The 14,197-nt window shown below is 36.7% G+C and overlaps 1 protein-coding gene across 12 annotated transcripts; it reads left to right on the top strand.

Moving 5' to 3' along the window:
• The first annotated feature begins 286 nt into the window (after positions 1-286).
• On the top strand, positions 287-10,278 carry ZNF639 (zinc finger protein 639). 12 transcript variants are annotated; one of them, XM_057500183.1, is made up of 6 exons: positions 287-956; positions 1,698-1,802; positions 4,183-4,957; positions 5,886-5,996; positions 7,954-8,088; positions 8,226-10,278. In XM_057500183.1, exons 3-6 carry the CDS (start codon positions 4,900-4,902, stop codon positions 9,377-9,379), a joined length of 1,458 nt encoding a protein of 485 aa, XP_057356166.1. In that variant the 5' UTR covers positions 287-956; positions 1,698-1,802; positions 4,183-4,899; the 3' UTR covers positions 9,380-10,278. The 12 variants fall into 12 exon arrangements, with proteins under 12 accessions (XP_057356166.1, XP_057356177.1, XP_036782648.2 ...); XM_057500194.1 differs by lacking the exon at positions 1,698-1,802 and having other exon boundaries at positions 4,183-4,274; positions 4,889-4,957; XM_036926753.2 differs by lacking the exon at positions 1,698-1,802 and having other exon boundaries at positions 4,183-4,254; positions 4,889-4,957.
• The last annotated feature ends 3,919 nt before the right edge of the window (positions 10,279-14,197 follow it).

The following is a 14,197-nucleotide window of genomic DNA, read 5'->3' on the forward strand; positions in this document are numbered from 1 at the left end:
TTAGCACTTGGTAATCAGAAAAAGCACAGTGGATATAGATAAAAAGACAAGAATTGCACCGTGACTCTCCCAGTGACCTTGAGCATGTGATAATCGAACATGGATGTCATTCATCCACTTAACAATTACTTGATCCAGAATGCTGAGACTACAAACATGAATAAGACAGTCTCTAGCCCCTCGCAAACTCACCTTTCTAATTTGTAAACTGGGACTAACCACCTCAACTCACTATCAGAAAGATTAAACATATGACCACACTTGTACAGAAATCTTCATTTTTGAAACCTTGTTCACGGGTTTATTTATGCATATTTAATTCTCTCTACATCTGCTCATAGAAGCTAAAGGTAGGAAAAGGGATTAAATCATTTAATCCAATTCCCTGTAACATGACATTCATTCTACCAAAATGTCCTTAGTCCAGGAAAACAGCTAACGCCTAATAATGAATGACACAACGGTCCTCGAGTTTCACCCTCCTGCCCTGTGGACAGCATCCCAGCCTTCGTAAGGCAGACACGGCGGGGCCTTCTCCGTCTCAGCGGGCTGCTGCCCCTCTGGGGCTTGACGTGCCATAAGCCTTGCCTACCTCATGCCAAGACCATTTCAGCTGGAGACGGACGGCAAGAAGACTGGGGCGCGCCGCGCTTCTCCCACTTCCTTGGGGGAGTAGGGGGCGGGAGGACGAGCTGGCAGCGGGAGCGGCAGTTCCTGCGGCGGCCTCGCCGGGAGCAGTCCGGGGTGGAGGCCCCGCGCCGCCCCTGGGACCCAGCCCGGAAGGGCCTGCGGCGGCGCAGCAGAGCTGGGCCACCCCCGGGGCTGGAAGCGGGTGGTCCCTCCCAGGCCCGGCGTACTGCGAATCCGCACCGCGCGATTCTCTGGCCCCACCACCACATCGCCTTCCCGCCTGTCGGCGGGCGCCAGGGTGTGCGGCGCAGGCGCGGACGGCGGCGGTGAGTGCGGCCGCCGAGCCTAGGCCTGGGGCCTGGCGGGCAGGGCGTGTGGCGCACGGGAGGGACGGGGGCTGGCCCGGCCGAGCGCCCGGGAGCGCGAGGGCCCGAGCGGGGCCCGCCGGCCGGGCTGCGCGGCCCGCTGTCGCGTGCTTGGGTGCCGTGGCCGCCTCCACCTCGGAGGAGCGCTTGGGCTGGCCGGGAGGGCCCCGGGAGACCGGTGAGTGCGGGGGCAGCGGGCCGGCCGGGCACCGGACTGCAGCGCGGAGAGAGCAGCAGGTCCGGAAGGTGTCTTTTAAACTGAAACCCTGCTTTGGTTGTGTGGCGGGTGGCGCCCCTCCCCCATCCCGAAGGTAGTTCCACGCCTCTGCCCGGGCTCTCCTCGGTCCCTGGCTTTTTCCCTTGTGGCGCCTGGCGGGAGGGGCTTGGGAGGCCCTGTGGGCCCTAGTGCGGACCGTGCGTGGCGCGGGAGTGAAGGTGGCTGGTGACGCGCTGCCGCTGCAGAGTCGGGGCCCCGGATGCCCGTCGGTGCCATGCTGGCCCTCCTGCCCCGCAGAGGCATCGCTGCGACCCTCCGTCGCGCCGCCAACTGGCAACCGCGGAAAGCAGGCGTCGGTACTGCCTCCCAAGTCTTCAGTCAGTAGTCTAGCCACGCGTTAGGGTGCTTTCAAACGCCTTCTGGTTTTGTTATTTAGTATAACCTAGGGACACAAGTAATTTAAAGCAGTTTATCTTTTTGCAAAGCAAAAAATGTGTACTTCAGCAAAGAGCGACACTACGTTGGACGCATAGTGGGTTCCAGTTCATTCTCTCCTCCAACAGTTTTGGGTTTCACTTAACATCTGGAAGGTATGATTAAAATGAGGGTGAAAAAGAACATACTTTTAAAGCTCTTTAGTATATAATGTACTTTTTATTGTAAATGCTTGTTTTTATGCCAGTTAAGAGAATATTTACATTGCATGTAAGGCCTTTAAAAAGGTTGATTTGACGTTAAGTTCTGAATGCCTATTATGTGTAGTGTGTTTTGTACATAGACATTATTCGAAAAAAATTGCAGGTGGAAAGATACTGATACATATTTTCTAAGTTGATTTTTTTAAATGTTCTGTGTGGCTTCTCATTTTTGTAAGTGTAAAATACATATGTCCACCTTAGCATAGGAAAATGTCTAGAATTCTGTACAGCAAAATGTTAACAGTAGTTTTTCTGGGTAAATAGATTGTATGTAATTTAATTTTTCTAATTTTTCCTTCAGTGACATGTATTACATCTACAGTTTGTAAAGTAGGGAAGGGAGAATGAATAAGTTGCATGTGATTGAGAATCTTCCCAGTGGGAGGAGGACTACTGAGCAAATGTTTATAAGACATCCCTGAGTTAAAAAATGAACTTCCTGGTCAGGGCAGTTAAGTATACAAAAGGCACATAAAAACATTTGCTGAAATGAAGGAGTTAGCATTTTTAGCCTTGAGTGGGCATCTTACAATCATGTTGAAAGGAGATCAAATAAATGTTTGGATATTATTCACCCCTAGGTAGGAGTCAGCCTTTCCTAATCAAGGTGACCCTGTTCCTCTCATCTGACAGTCTGAATCCCAGCCAGCTTGCAACATTAATTTAAATACCATGCTTGGTCTCCTTTTCTTGTTTTTTTTATTATTCAAGTTGGAAAGAATTTGAAGTGTATTCTGAAATAACAAAGAGGATACTTGTGACTGATAGTTTTGAATGTTCTCCCTGATACTTCCATTAGATCAGAAGTGTAAGGCTTTGGGCTGTATAAATTCTAGTATACAGAAGAGGTATTTAGAATAAGTCTTGAAATTTTAGTTTATTACATGAGTGTGACAACAGCTCTTCTTTTTTAAAATTTTTACTTAATGCACTTGATTGGAATGGGCTCAAGGAATGCTATTTGTGTTATTAGATGAGGCATTTTATATATATTAATATCATTTCTATAAATCTCATGGTTGTCAGTTTCTTTGAGTGATTCCCTTCCCCTCCTCCAAGTTGGTGACTGAGTAAGAACTGGAAGTGAGGTGGAACTTGCTAGTAGCAGTGATTAGCAATGAAGAATTACTCAAATACAGTTCGTTTTTCCAAACCCAGGCGTCAGAAGGCATGCTTTTTCATCTCTGGTTCTGCCACTTAATTAACTTGACTTTCACTGAGTCTATTTCCCTATCAGTAAAATTGGATGGGTTTGATAGTAGCCCCTCTGTGTACCTCACAGGATTATTGTGAAGATAAATAAAATAAGGGTTAAGAAAATGCTGAATAAACTAAAAAGTACAATTGTATTACCATATGATCACATCACATGTAGTGCTGATATATCCAGAACTTAGTGAAGCAATAAAAACAGTTTGTGAACCTCACGTTTCTTACCGCCAGAAATGAGATGGTCTTAGTAATAGTGCTACTATGTATATCACCTTGGTGATAAGAAAGCAGCATATAAAGCTGGCAGAGAAAAACTTAACAGTGTATTTCTTTTTCTGCCTTACTTAACATTCCTTACTTGCCTGCTGCTACAATAAAACAAATACTAATCTTACATGGAAGAGGTAGTTCTGATACTGAGCTAGTCTATTTCTTGAGTTGGGGGTATCACTTTATCTCCCTATTTGTTTACAAAGCACAGGCTTTAAAATTGATTAGATCTTTCTTCAAATCCCAGCCCTACCACTTACTTATCCCCTTAACTTTATTGTGCTTCTTTCTTCATAAATAACAAGGGGTAAATAATAAGGCTTTTGAGAGAGTATTCTAGATTTTGCATATCATAGGATTACACAAAATATAGTATATGCATAGCCTGGTACATAGTTGCCTGGTACGTAGTTGGTGCTCAATGAATGATCGTGATTCTTCTATTGTTAAATAGCCTGTGAGGACTACAGGACTTAAACATCTTAAAGTCTGGGATTTGGTGTTTGCTTTCATTATGGCTGGATAAATCAGTGCAGATGTAAATTATTATTTTGGTGTTAAGATATAGCTATTGAGTTAGACTCTCACTTCAAAGAAATAAAACGTATACTCATAATTACCAATATATATATACAAATTTTTGTACTTAATATACTGTACTCAAAAGAATATTATATTTGAACTCTGTATAACTTTCCAGTTGATCAGAGATCTAATACCACTGTATTCTTGAGTCTTAGAAATGAACTACGTGTTTGCTTATATGACTTCTGTCATGTTTTTCCTGCAGGCATTTTTTACCATCTGTGAAAACTTCCCTATAATTCATTTTTCCTCACTCCAGTATTAAGAATTATACCAAGTAAGTGGAACATGGTAAAGGTAATTGTCAATTTTGTAACATCCCTTGCAAATGTAATTGTACAATGGTTGCCATATCTGTTTTGTTCTCAGTAGAAAGTTAAATGTTACCTCATAAGTAAGAAATAACTTTTGAAAATTATATTATGAGATTCTAAGTGATGAGGATATTTTCTGGAAGCCAGGGGACTGATACAGATTTGTGACAATTTTTTTTTTTAATGGTAGGTATCACTTTTACCTTGAAAACTACATCAAAATATTCCCAATTATAAAAAATGTACTTTTTATTCTTAGTGTGATACCATAGGCACAATTTTTTTATATAAAAAATAATTTATACAGCTTCTTTTAATTATCTAGTTCTCAACAATTATAGCAACATTTGAAAAAGATTTCCGATCAAATCAGAAAACAGATCAGGGTCCTGCCTTTAAACTTGATTAGTAAAATAAATCCAAAATGCAAACAGAGCCATTAACATTTCTTTCTTTCTTTTTTTTTTTTTAAACATTTCTCTTATGAAGTAGATTTCCATGTGGCACGTACATTTTTTATTACCAATAAATTCTTTGGTTAGAAGGAATTTTTATAAGTTACAATCAGTGTGATACGTTAAATTTTTCCATTTTTAGATTGAAAAAATATGAATGAATATCCTAAAAAAAGAAAAAGGAAGACTTTACACCCTTCTCGTTATTCAGGTTAGTGAATAGTTTTAAAGGTGGGCCATGGATTAATTCCCATGCAATTGTATTCCCATCCATTTTCTTATAAATGTTTGAATAAGAGTTAAAATATCTCAGTCAATTTTTAGGTGAGAGAAGACTTTAAATAAATTATCTGAATATATACTTCTCAATGTCTTCCATGTGCTAGGCACACATGAGAACCTTACAGACATTATTTAGTCCTCACAACTTCATGGTTGATAGATACTTAAAATTAGATATCCAGGGTTGCAGACTTATACAACATAACTGAGATTTGCCTGTGTGATTCCCAAGCTTGTGCTTAAGGCACAGCAGTAAATAACCTTGTGTAATCTTTGATCCTTTGATTGTGATTGGCTGTGCTGTTTTGGCAGTATTGAGAAGAGAGGTCTTTTGTAGCCATCTTTAATATACCTCATATACATATACTTGGGACAGTCTTGGGCATAACTTTTTACACACCCCACTTAACACACTTCACATCTGAGGAAATTAATCCTGGTTTCCTGACTACTGGCCCTTCTCAGGCAAGACTTGAAATGAAATGGTTATATCCAGGAGCCTTAACTGGTCCACAGACCATCTCCACTATGTCTCATGCTTTCTCTGCACTACATGCAGATCTTGGTAGTTAATTAAATGGTTTTCGCAGTTGACATATATTTTGCATATTTACATTTTGTGGGATTCTGATAATAAGGTAAATGTATCTCCAAAGCATTTTAAATTGTATAACTTGTGGTTCTTTCAAAGCTCAATGTCAGAGCTGAAATGAAAAAGCTTTCAGAATTGAGTGAAATATTAATACTTTGTTATAAATCATACAAAAATTTATGTATGTTGGGTGAAGGGATAGCTGTCATTAAATGTGTATATGTTTACTGTGCTTAAATTTTTTAAAATTTTGTTTCATGTATAGATTCCTCTGGAATAAGCAGAATTGCAGATGGATTCAGTGGAATTTTTTCTGACCATTGTTACAGTGTTTGTTCTATGAGACAACCAGATTTAAAGTATTTTGACAACAAAGGTATATCTAATATTTTCCAGAATGTTTTCTGTTAAATTGCTTTTATATATTTTTATTTCTTATATGAAAATGTGGGTCAAAGTGATGATTTCAAAATGGGCAAGTGCTTAAATTTGTTTAAATGTAAGAAAACAAAAGTATTTCGTAAGAAAGCAAGTGAATTTTTTAACATTATTTCAGACATATAAATAAAAAGCACATTCTTCTAAATCCAGTTTAGTTGGCTAAGAATTGGTGGCAGAGCAGGAGTAACCCAGAGTTGGTAGTGTTTACAGTTTAAAGTTAAGAATAATGTTACACATGGTGTTTCCATTCAGCTATACCTTTCAGTCTGGAGGGCTAATGGAAGGAAAGAACAGAGGGTGAAGGATTTGGTCTTCCTCAGTCTGCATCTTCTGTTGACTCCTCTTTTGTAAAGCATTGGGTGAACAATAACTTACATTTGTTCACTTCTTCTCCACAACCATCAAAACTCCCAATTGTGTTAAGCTCCTGTTAGAGGAACAAAACATAAATTATTAAAAAACAGGGAGTAGGAGACATCAGTGTGAACTCATGTTTGGCTTTCTGTAAACACAGATGGTTAATACAGAAACATACATAGCAATGTCTATATAGGCATGGCAGTGTACACACGTTTTTTGCTTTGTTAACTGAAACAGCCTAAAAGAAATGACACCCCAGTATCTGTGAGCACATCTGATGCCCACATCTTGGTTTCTAATACCTTTCTCCAATAAAAGGAATGAGAGCTTCTCAGAGAAATGGCTGATTCTAGTTCTGGGGTAGGAAATATACAAGATGAGCCTAGAGCATCTTACAGTACTGGAAAATAAGGAAGTACTCACATACACACACACACACACTTGATACAGGTGTGCTAGAGGAGTGCAGGAGCCAATTAAAAGAGTTCCCAATAGCCAAAGCTGAGATAATTTGAGGGGAAAAAAGATGAATTATAAGTCAAAGTATAAAATAAATAGGCATGAGTCCATACTAATACAAATAAGTAAACACATTTGTACAGAAGAATTGTAAATGATTTCTGTGAATACTCCTCCTTCAAGGAGGTGGAATATCACTCTCCAGTCCTTAACTGTGGACTGTATATAGTGACTTTGTTCTGAAGCGTAGAGTATTTAAAGTTAAGGAGTCACTTTACAGTGGAGAAACCTGATAAATACTTTTGCAACAAGGTGATCAAGGTCAACATCAACAGTAATAAATCATGTTAGTTGTATATACACACCCTTGATGTGATGTGATAAAAATGGCAGTTTGCCTCTGTGGTCTACCTCCCAGTAACCCCATAATCCTAGTCTAATTATTAAAAAAAAAATCCGCTAGTGGGGCATTCTAAAAAATACCTGACTCATACTCCTCAAAACTGTCATGGTCATCAAAAACAAGGAAAGTCTGAGCAACTGCCACAGCTAACAGACCCCTACATTACAATTACATGTAATGTGAGATCTGAATGGAATCATGGAACAGGAAAAGGACATTAGGTTGAAAACAAATCTGGATGACATACAGACTTTAGTTAATAACTTATCATCAGTACTGGTCATTAATTATAATAAATGTACCATATTAACATAAGATGCTACTGGTGGAAAAACTGAATGCAGAATATATGGGATTTCACTGTACTATCTTCTCAAATTTTTTCTGTAAATCTTAAACTTCCAAAAAATAAGTGTATTAAAAATGACATCATGATGTTGAAGTACAGTTTTCTCCGCTATTTCAGTTTCCTTCTGCTAACTTTCAAACAGTGGGGCTGGGCTGAGGGAATGAAGGCTTATTCAAATTCAGCAATTGAAACTTTTAAAAGTATATTCTCGTCTAAATGAGGGCATGAAAGCAATGTTTTATTTAAAACATTTGGTGCTTTGTTTATAACAGTGTTTAATATTTGCATATAAATAGTGTTTTTTCAAATCCCATTTTATAGATGATGATTCTGATACAGAAACATCAAATGACCTGCCAAAATTTACGGATGGAATCAAGGCCCGAAACAGAAATCAGAACTACCTGGTTCCCAGTCCTGTGCTTAGAATCCTAGAGCACTCTGCATTTTCTACAGGTCAGGCAAAGTCATTAATAGCATTTGTATATTTTGTATCAGATCGATGAAAAAAAATGCATAAAATTCTTTTTCCAGTTATTTACCTAATAGGGCTTATTTAATAATAGTAATAATAGGCTTGTTTTATTTTTCAGAAAAATCTGCTGATATTGAAATTTGTGATGAAGAGTGTGATTCACTTGAATCAGTCAACCAGCAAACTCAGGAGGAGAGTCCTATAGAAGTCCACACTGCTGAAGATGTTCCAATTGCTGCAGAAGTGCATGCCATTTCTGAAGATTATGATATAGAGACAGAAAACAATTCTTCTGAAAGTCTCCAAGACCAAATTGATGAGAATCCACCAGCTAAACTTTGCAAAATTCTTGACAAGAACCAAGCTTTGAATGTGACTACCCAGCAGAAATGGCCTTTACTGAGAGCTAATAGCAGTGGCCTCTATAAATGTGAACTCTGTGAGTTCAACAGCAAGTATTTTTCTGATTTAAAGCAGCATATGATCCTGAAGCATAAGCGAACTGATTCAAATGTGTGTCGAGTATGCAAGGAAACTTTCTCTACCAACATGCTTCTAATCGAACATGCCAAATTGCATGAAGAGGATCCCTACATTTGTAAATACTGCGATTATAAGACAGTAATTTTTGAGAATCTCAGCCAGCACATTGCAGACACTCATTTTAGTGATCACCTTTATTGGTGTGAACAGTGTGATGTACAGTTCTCCTCAAGCAGTGAACTCTACCTACATTTCCAGGAACACAGCTGTGATGAACAGTACTTGTGTCAGTTCTGTGAACATGAAACAAATGATCCAGAAGACTTGCATAGCCATGTGGTAAATGAACATGCATGTAAATTAATAGAATTAAGTGATAAGTATAACAATGGAGAACATGGACAGTACAGTCTCTTAAGCAAAATTACGTTTGACAAATGTAAAAATTTCTTTGTATGTCAAGTATGTGGTTTTCGGAGTAGACTTCATACAAATGTTAACAGGCATGTTGCTATTGAACATACTAAGATTTTTCCTCATGTTTGTGATGACTGTTGCAAAGGTTTTTCAAGTATGCTAGAATATTGCAAACATTTAAATTCACATTTATCTGAAGGGATTTACTTATGCCAGTACTGTGAATATTCAACAGGACAGATTGAAGATCTTAAAATTCATCTAGATTTCAAACATTCAGCTGACTTACCTCATAAATGCAATGACTGCTTGATGAGGTTTGGAAATGAAAGGGAATTAATAAGTCATCTTCCAGTCCATGAGACAACTTGATTATTCTCTTTAAATGACATAATGTAAAGTAATAAATTTAACTTTTTTTGGAGATGTTAAAATTGATGATTTTAAGCACAACTTATGGGAATTGCCTTTAACAAGATTTTTCAAATTGTCCAATTTTCTTGACATTGCTTCATTTTTCAGTATGTAATTGTATCTTAAATGTGGTATTTTCAATGTATGGTAGTTCATAGTTTAACCACTCTTGGTGACTAGAATCCTGTTTCTTGCGTGTGCTCTGATTTCATGAATTGGTAAGAAACATGTATTAATGAAGCTAGACTAGTTTTCCTTCTGGAACCATAGGGGCTATTAACTTTAGTTTTTAAACTCAAACTCAGTTTTTCAGGTGGCATTAAAGTACTGCACTATCAGAACTAAAGTGCAACATAATATACAATTAAGCCCACTGATACTCCCATTAATAAGAACCCATACCCTCTTTTTTACATTCTCCATCAGTAATTTTCCCCAAGGCAATGATTCTTTTAATAACACTAGGAGGCCAGTGTTATAGTAGGAAAGAAAGATCTGGTTTTCTTGGCAGTCTTTTTTTCTTTTAACTTTATTTTAGCCCCTATGTGTTAAGTAATTTAAGATGGGAGGATAGGAAGAACTGGTAAGCATTTAGAACAATTAAAAAAGTAACATTTCAAAACTCATAACTTGTCCACATTTCATTTGCAGTTATGCAACTGCAAAGTCATGCCCAAACTTCTGATGTCAAATCATATTGACTGAGAAAACCCACTTAAGTATTAATATAATAAGGAAGTTCTGGGAGATAAGGAGTTGTTGACTGATTATGTATGAATTACTTTTGATAATGGTAAAATAATCTTAGCTCTTATATTAGATTCTTATGACTGCTGTAACAAATTGCCACAAACTGAGTGAACAGTAAATTTGTTTCTCAGTTCTGGAGCCTAAAAGTTTGAATTAGAATGTTGGCATAGGTTGTACTTCCTGAGGGCTGTAGGAGATTTGTATCCAGCATTTCTTGTTGGCTTATCGTTGGCCACCTCCATGTTCACATGGTATTTCTCCCCGTATGTGAGTATGTCTCCAGATTTCCCCTTTTGCAAGGATACCATTCACTGGTATAGGGCTTACCCTAAAGACCCTATCCTCAAATAAGGTCATACTTTGAAGTACTGGGGTCCAGGACTTAACATATGGGGACAGGCGAGGAGACATCCAACAACTGCAATTTAATAGCAGATTTCTTAAACAGTATCAAGAAGATAGAATTTTGTATGTCATTGATGGCCTCAAATTTAAAACTGATGCTAACAATGTTGTTCAAGAATACTGATATAGTTAAACAGACCAATTTATGACATAGTTTTCCCACTGCAACAACCATGGGAATTTAAGTATTTTGAGAAAGGTGGCAACAACATTTTCAAAGCCATTTTTATCTCTACTGTTTCTCATATATGTGTATCTATTCCTAGAAACTACCTTTCCATCTGATTGTAACATTCCAGATGGGGCTGTCTGATACAAATATGTCTTAGAAGACTTAGAATTGTAGTTTAAATTGGAAGAGAACTTCAGAAACTATCTGGTCTAAACTCTAGTTCTGTAAGTTGTGGAAGCAGAAACTCACAAGGCCAGGGTCACAATACCAGTTGCTGCTGACAGGAGTGGAATCCAAATTCCCTGGCTTCCAGTACAGTGATGATACCATTGTATGTTACATAAAAATCACCTCTGTTACACCATGTCACATAAAAATCCAAGCTTTGTCCTTGGGTGTTTTTCGTGACTACTTAACCTAGCCATTCAACTACCTTCTTGGTAATTCTGCATTTATACTTTCTTGATACACATCTAGCTCCAGGAATTTGATCTTCAGGAAACAAACCTTAAATAAGTATTGCTTTGGTGTTTTTTAAAATTCTGTATTTTATTGCTTTACATTTGATCAGGTGTTAGTAATCAAAGAGATTATAATGAATACTCAGATGCAAAATTGAAGTTCAAGAACCATATAATTTTGTATTTTTTGAGGCCACATCCCACTGACAGTTAACTTTCTGCTTTGACTCAGCTTTTGAGTTGGTCTATGACTGACCATAAATTGCTGAGGTAGCTGATCGATATTTTTAGCTTAATAACTTCTTTAGAAAAACAAACCCACCTAAAGAAAATTTCTAACTGCATCAATTTTTTTCCTCCTCAGACACAGGTATTTTCACTGTGACTTGAAACACAATTCAAGTCTGAGAATACCGATAGGGGTGTTTATTATTAGCACTACAATAGAATACTTGGTAGCAGTGAACAGTAGTGAGGTGTTTTTTTTCCTTGTCTTCACCTTTCAAGGAGTTATTACTTTTGAAATTCCAAAGCATTTCCCCTGTACTCCAAAGTCTTAAAGTGAGTATACACTACTGAAAAGTCTCTCCTCTTCCTGCTTATATATTTGCCAGTTGCAGCATAAAATCGCCTTTCTTCAATTTCTCTGAATGTATATAGAATTAGGAAGTTCTGGGAGATAAGTGATGACTTACAGTCAGTAGCCTTTTGTTAGGTGATTGCTGAGTTATTGGCAGGTGTATTGTATAGACAGGGTTTTTTTTTTTCCCAGTAAACTAACACTATTCCTAATTTTTAAATCTTGAAATTCCTGGCACTTGACCATTAACCTTACTTTGCTTGTTTCATCAGTTTTACTACTTTTCCCAAACTACTATGATTAATTTTAATGGAGTTCTAATGCCTAAAAAGCACTATATGTTATGTAAATTTGAAAGGGCTAATAAAAATCAAATGGGCACTTGAGAAGAGTCCTCTTGAGAAGCATATTGGCTTACCAAAAAATCAATACTCATTAAGAATTTAACTGAAAATAGACAGTTAAAACTAAATGTTAATCCCAATGGGGAAGCAAATTTGGTTAGTTAGGTTTACCCTACAATTAACAGTCTTATCCTTAAAAATTAAAAATGAAACTTTGGGATATCTTCCTTTGCCTATAACTTTCAGTTCTGATGACTAAAAGATAAAAAGAGTACATGAGAGAACTTTTACTCATGATATTGAATTAATGGAGTTACATAGACTTTATATTGGTTTAGCAGATCATAAATTAATCTTTTAAGACAACATTCAAATCTTAGAGAAATGTGTACAATGTATAAAATATAAATTCACAAAGCTAAACGTGTAATTTACATGTTTATATGAAGTTATATATTCAATTTGTATGTTTAAAAACAAAATCTTAAGAACCTAATGGTTGTTTGGAGTCTACCTTATACTAGTGATTTGAAATATAATTCTCTGGATAAAGACCCCATATTAAAGCAACATTGACCATAATTTCTGTATCAAGTTCATTTTCCTTAATAACCTCAGTGTGAAACTGATAACTACCTGAACTCCAGATAAATTACATTTGTGAAAAGTAATTTCTTCATACGAAAGAGAAACAATTTTCTCACATTGCTAGGAATATTGTATTATCTATTAGTCATTCCCATACTTTAAAAGGGATGATTAGACACTTCTTAAAAGGAATTTATCACAGCCTTTAAAAGTTTTTTTTTAATAGGCAAATGACCATAACCTGGATCTTTTTTCTTGCTAAAAATATTGAGCAGAATGAATTATATCCTGAAAAAACTAATGAAAAGTATGTTTTGAATGAAAACTCAAAGTTTTCCAGTTTTTGGTATCATCTAGATAGTGTCCACTAAGGAAAATCATTACAGTTAAAATAATTGGTACTTTTGCCCTTACTCTCGAGTAAGCCAAGATCAGGAATTGGAATCATAGCCACCAAATGTAATTTCTGGTGGGTAATTTTACCTTTTTTCACCAAAATTATTGGTTGGCTAAATTTGAGAATATTGAATTCTATTTTCCTGCCTGTCCTCTTCATTTTATGTAGGGTTACTTCTCTTTATGGCATTATTCATGTTTCTAAAACATTCCTCAAACCATTTTCAATGGCTGGTTACCCTAATATTTGCATCTTTTCCTCACTTCATTTGGGTTTTCAGAAAGTCTCAAAAGATTAAAGTTTTCCCATTTAATAAGGTGAGAGTGAATTTCTTTTCTTCTCTCTACTCTGAACTGTGTTAAAATAAGTTACTCCCTTCACACTATTTACCACATTACTTGTCTCTATACCCTGAAATATTTTATATATTCCTATCAGCAGTGGCTGGGCTGAATTTATAAATTTAAATGTCTTTTGGATTTTAAGCAGAATATCATGGCACAGATCTTAAAACTTTATGGTTACAAGATTATGGTTAAGTTCCTTATGGCACTGATATATATAATTAATGTTCTTTAGTGAACTGAAGTACTGAATTATTGGAAATAACTTTGAATGACAAAATGTTACTCTGGGAGGGACCTCAGAGATCATCTAATCCAGACTCAAAGTGCACAACATATAAAAATGTATATGGTACATAGTTTTATTTTCATGGTTACAAATTATATGTTGTAAAATTTAACAAGCACATCAAATCTGATTTGTGAATACTTTTATTTGTAAATGACAAATTAATTTTTTAAGAAAAAAAGAAAAACATGAATAATGATACATGGACATGGAAAAAATTGGGTAGATGATATATGAATTTTGAGAATACAAGATTCTGACCCAAATTTCTTTTTTATACCTTAGAAAATGGTTCTCTAACATCATTAATCAAATGCTTTTTAAGCTAGAAAAAACAGGATTTCTAACTCCCTGCAACTCTTCAAAATTTTTTTCTTTAGTTTAAATGTGCCCTATTTTTTCATGGAATGTCATACTAGAAGACGGAAAACTACATATTAGTACTG

The sequence above is a fragment of the Manis pentadactyla genome, chromosome 1 (assembly GCF_030020395.1).
Source record: "Manis pentadactyla isolate mManPen7 chromosome 1, mManPen7.hap1, whole genome shotgun sequence".
Taxonomy (NCBI): domain Eukaryota; kingdom Metazoa; phylum Chordata; class Mammalia; order Pholidota; family Manidae; genus Manis; species Manis pentadactyla.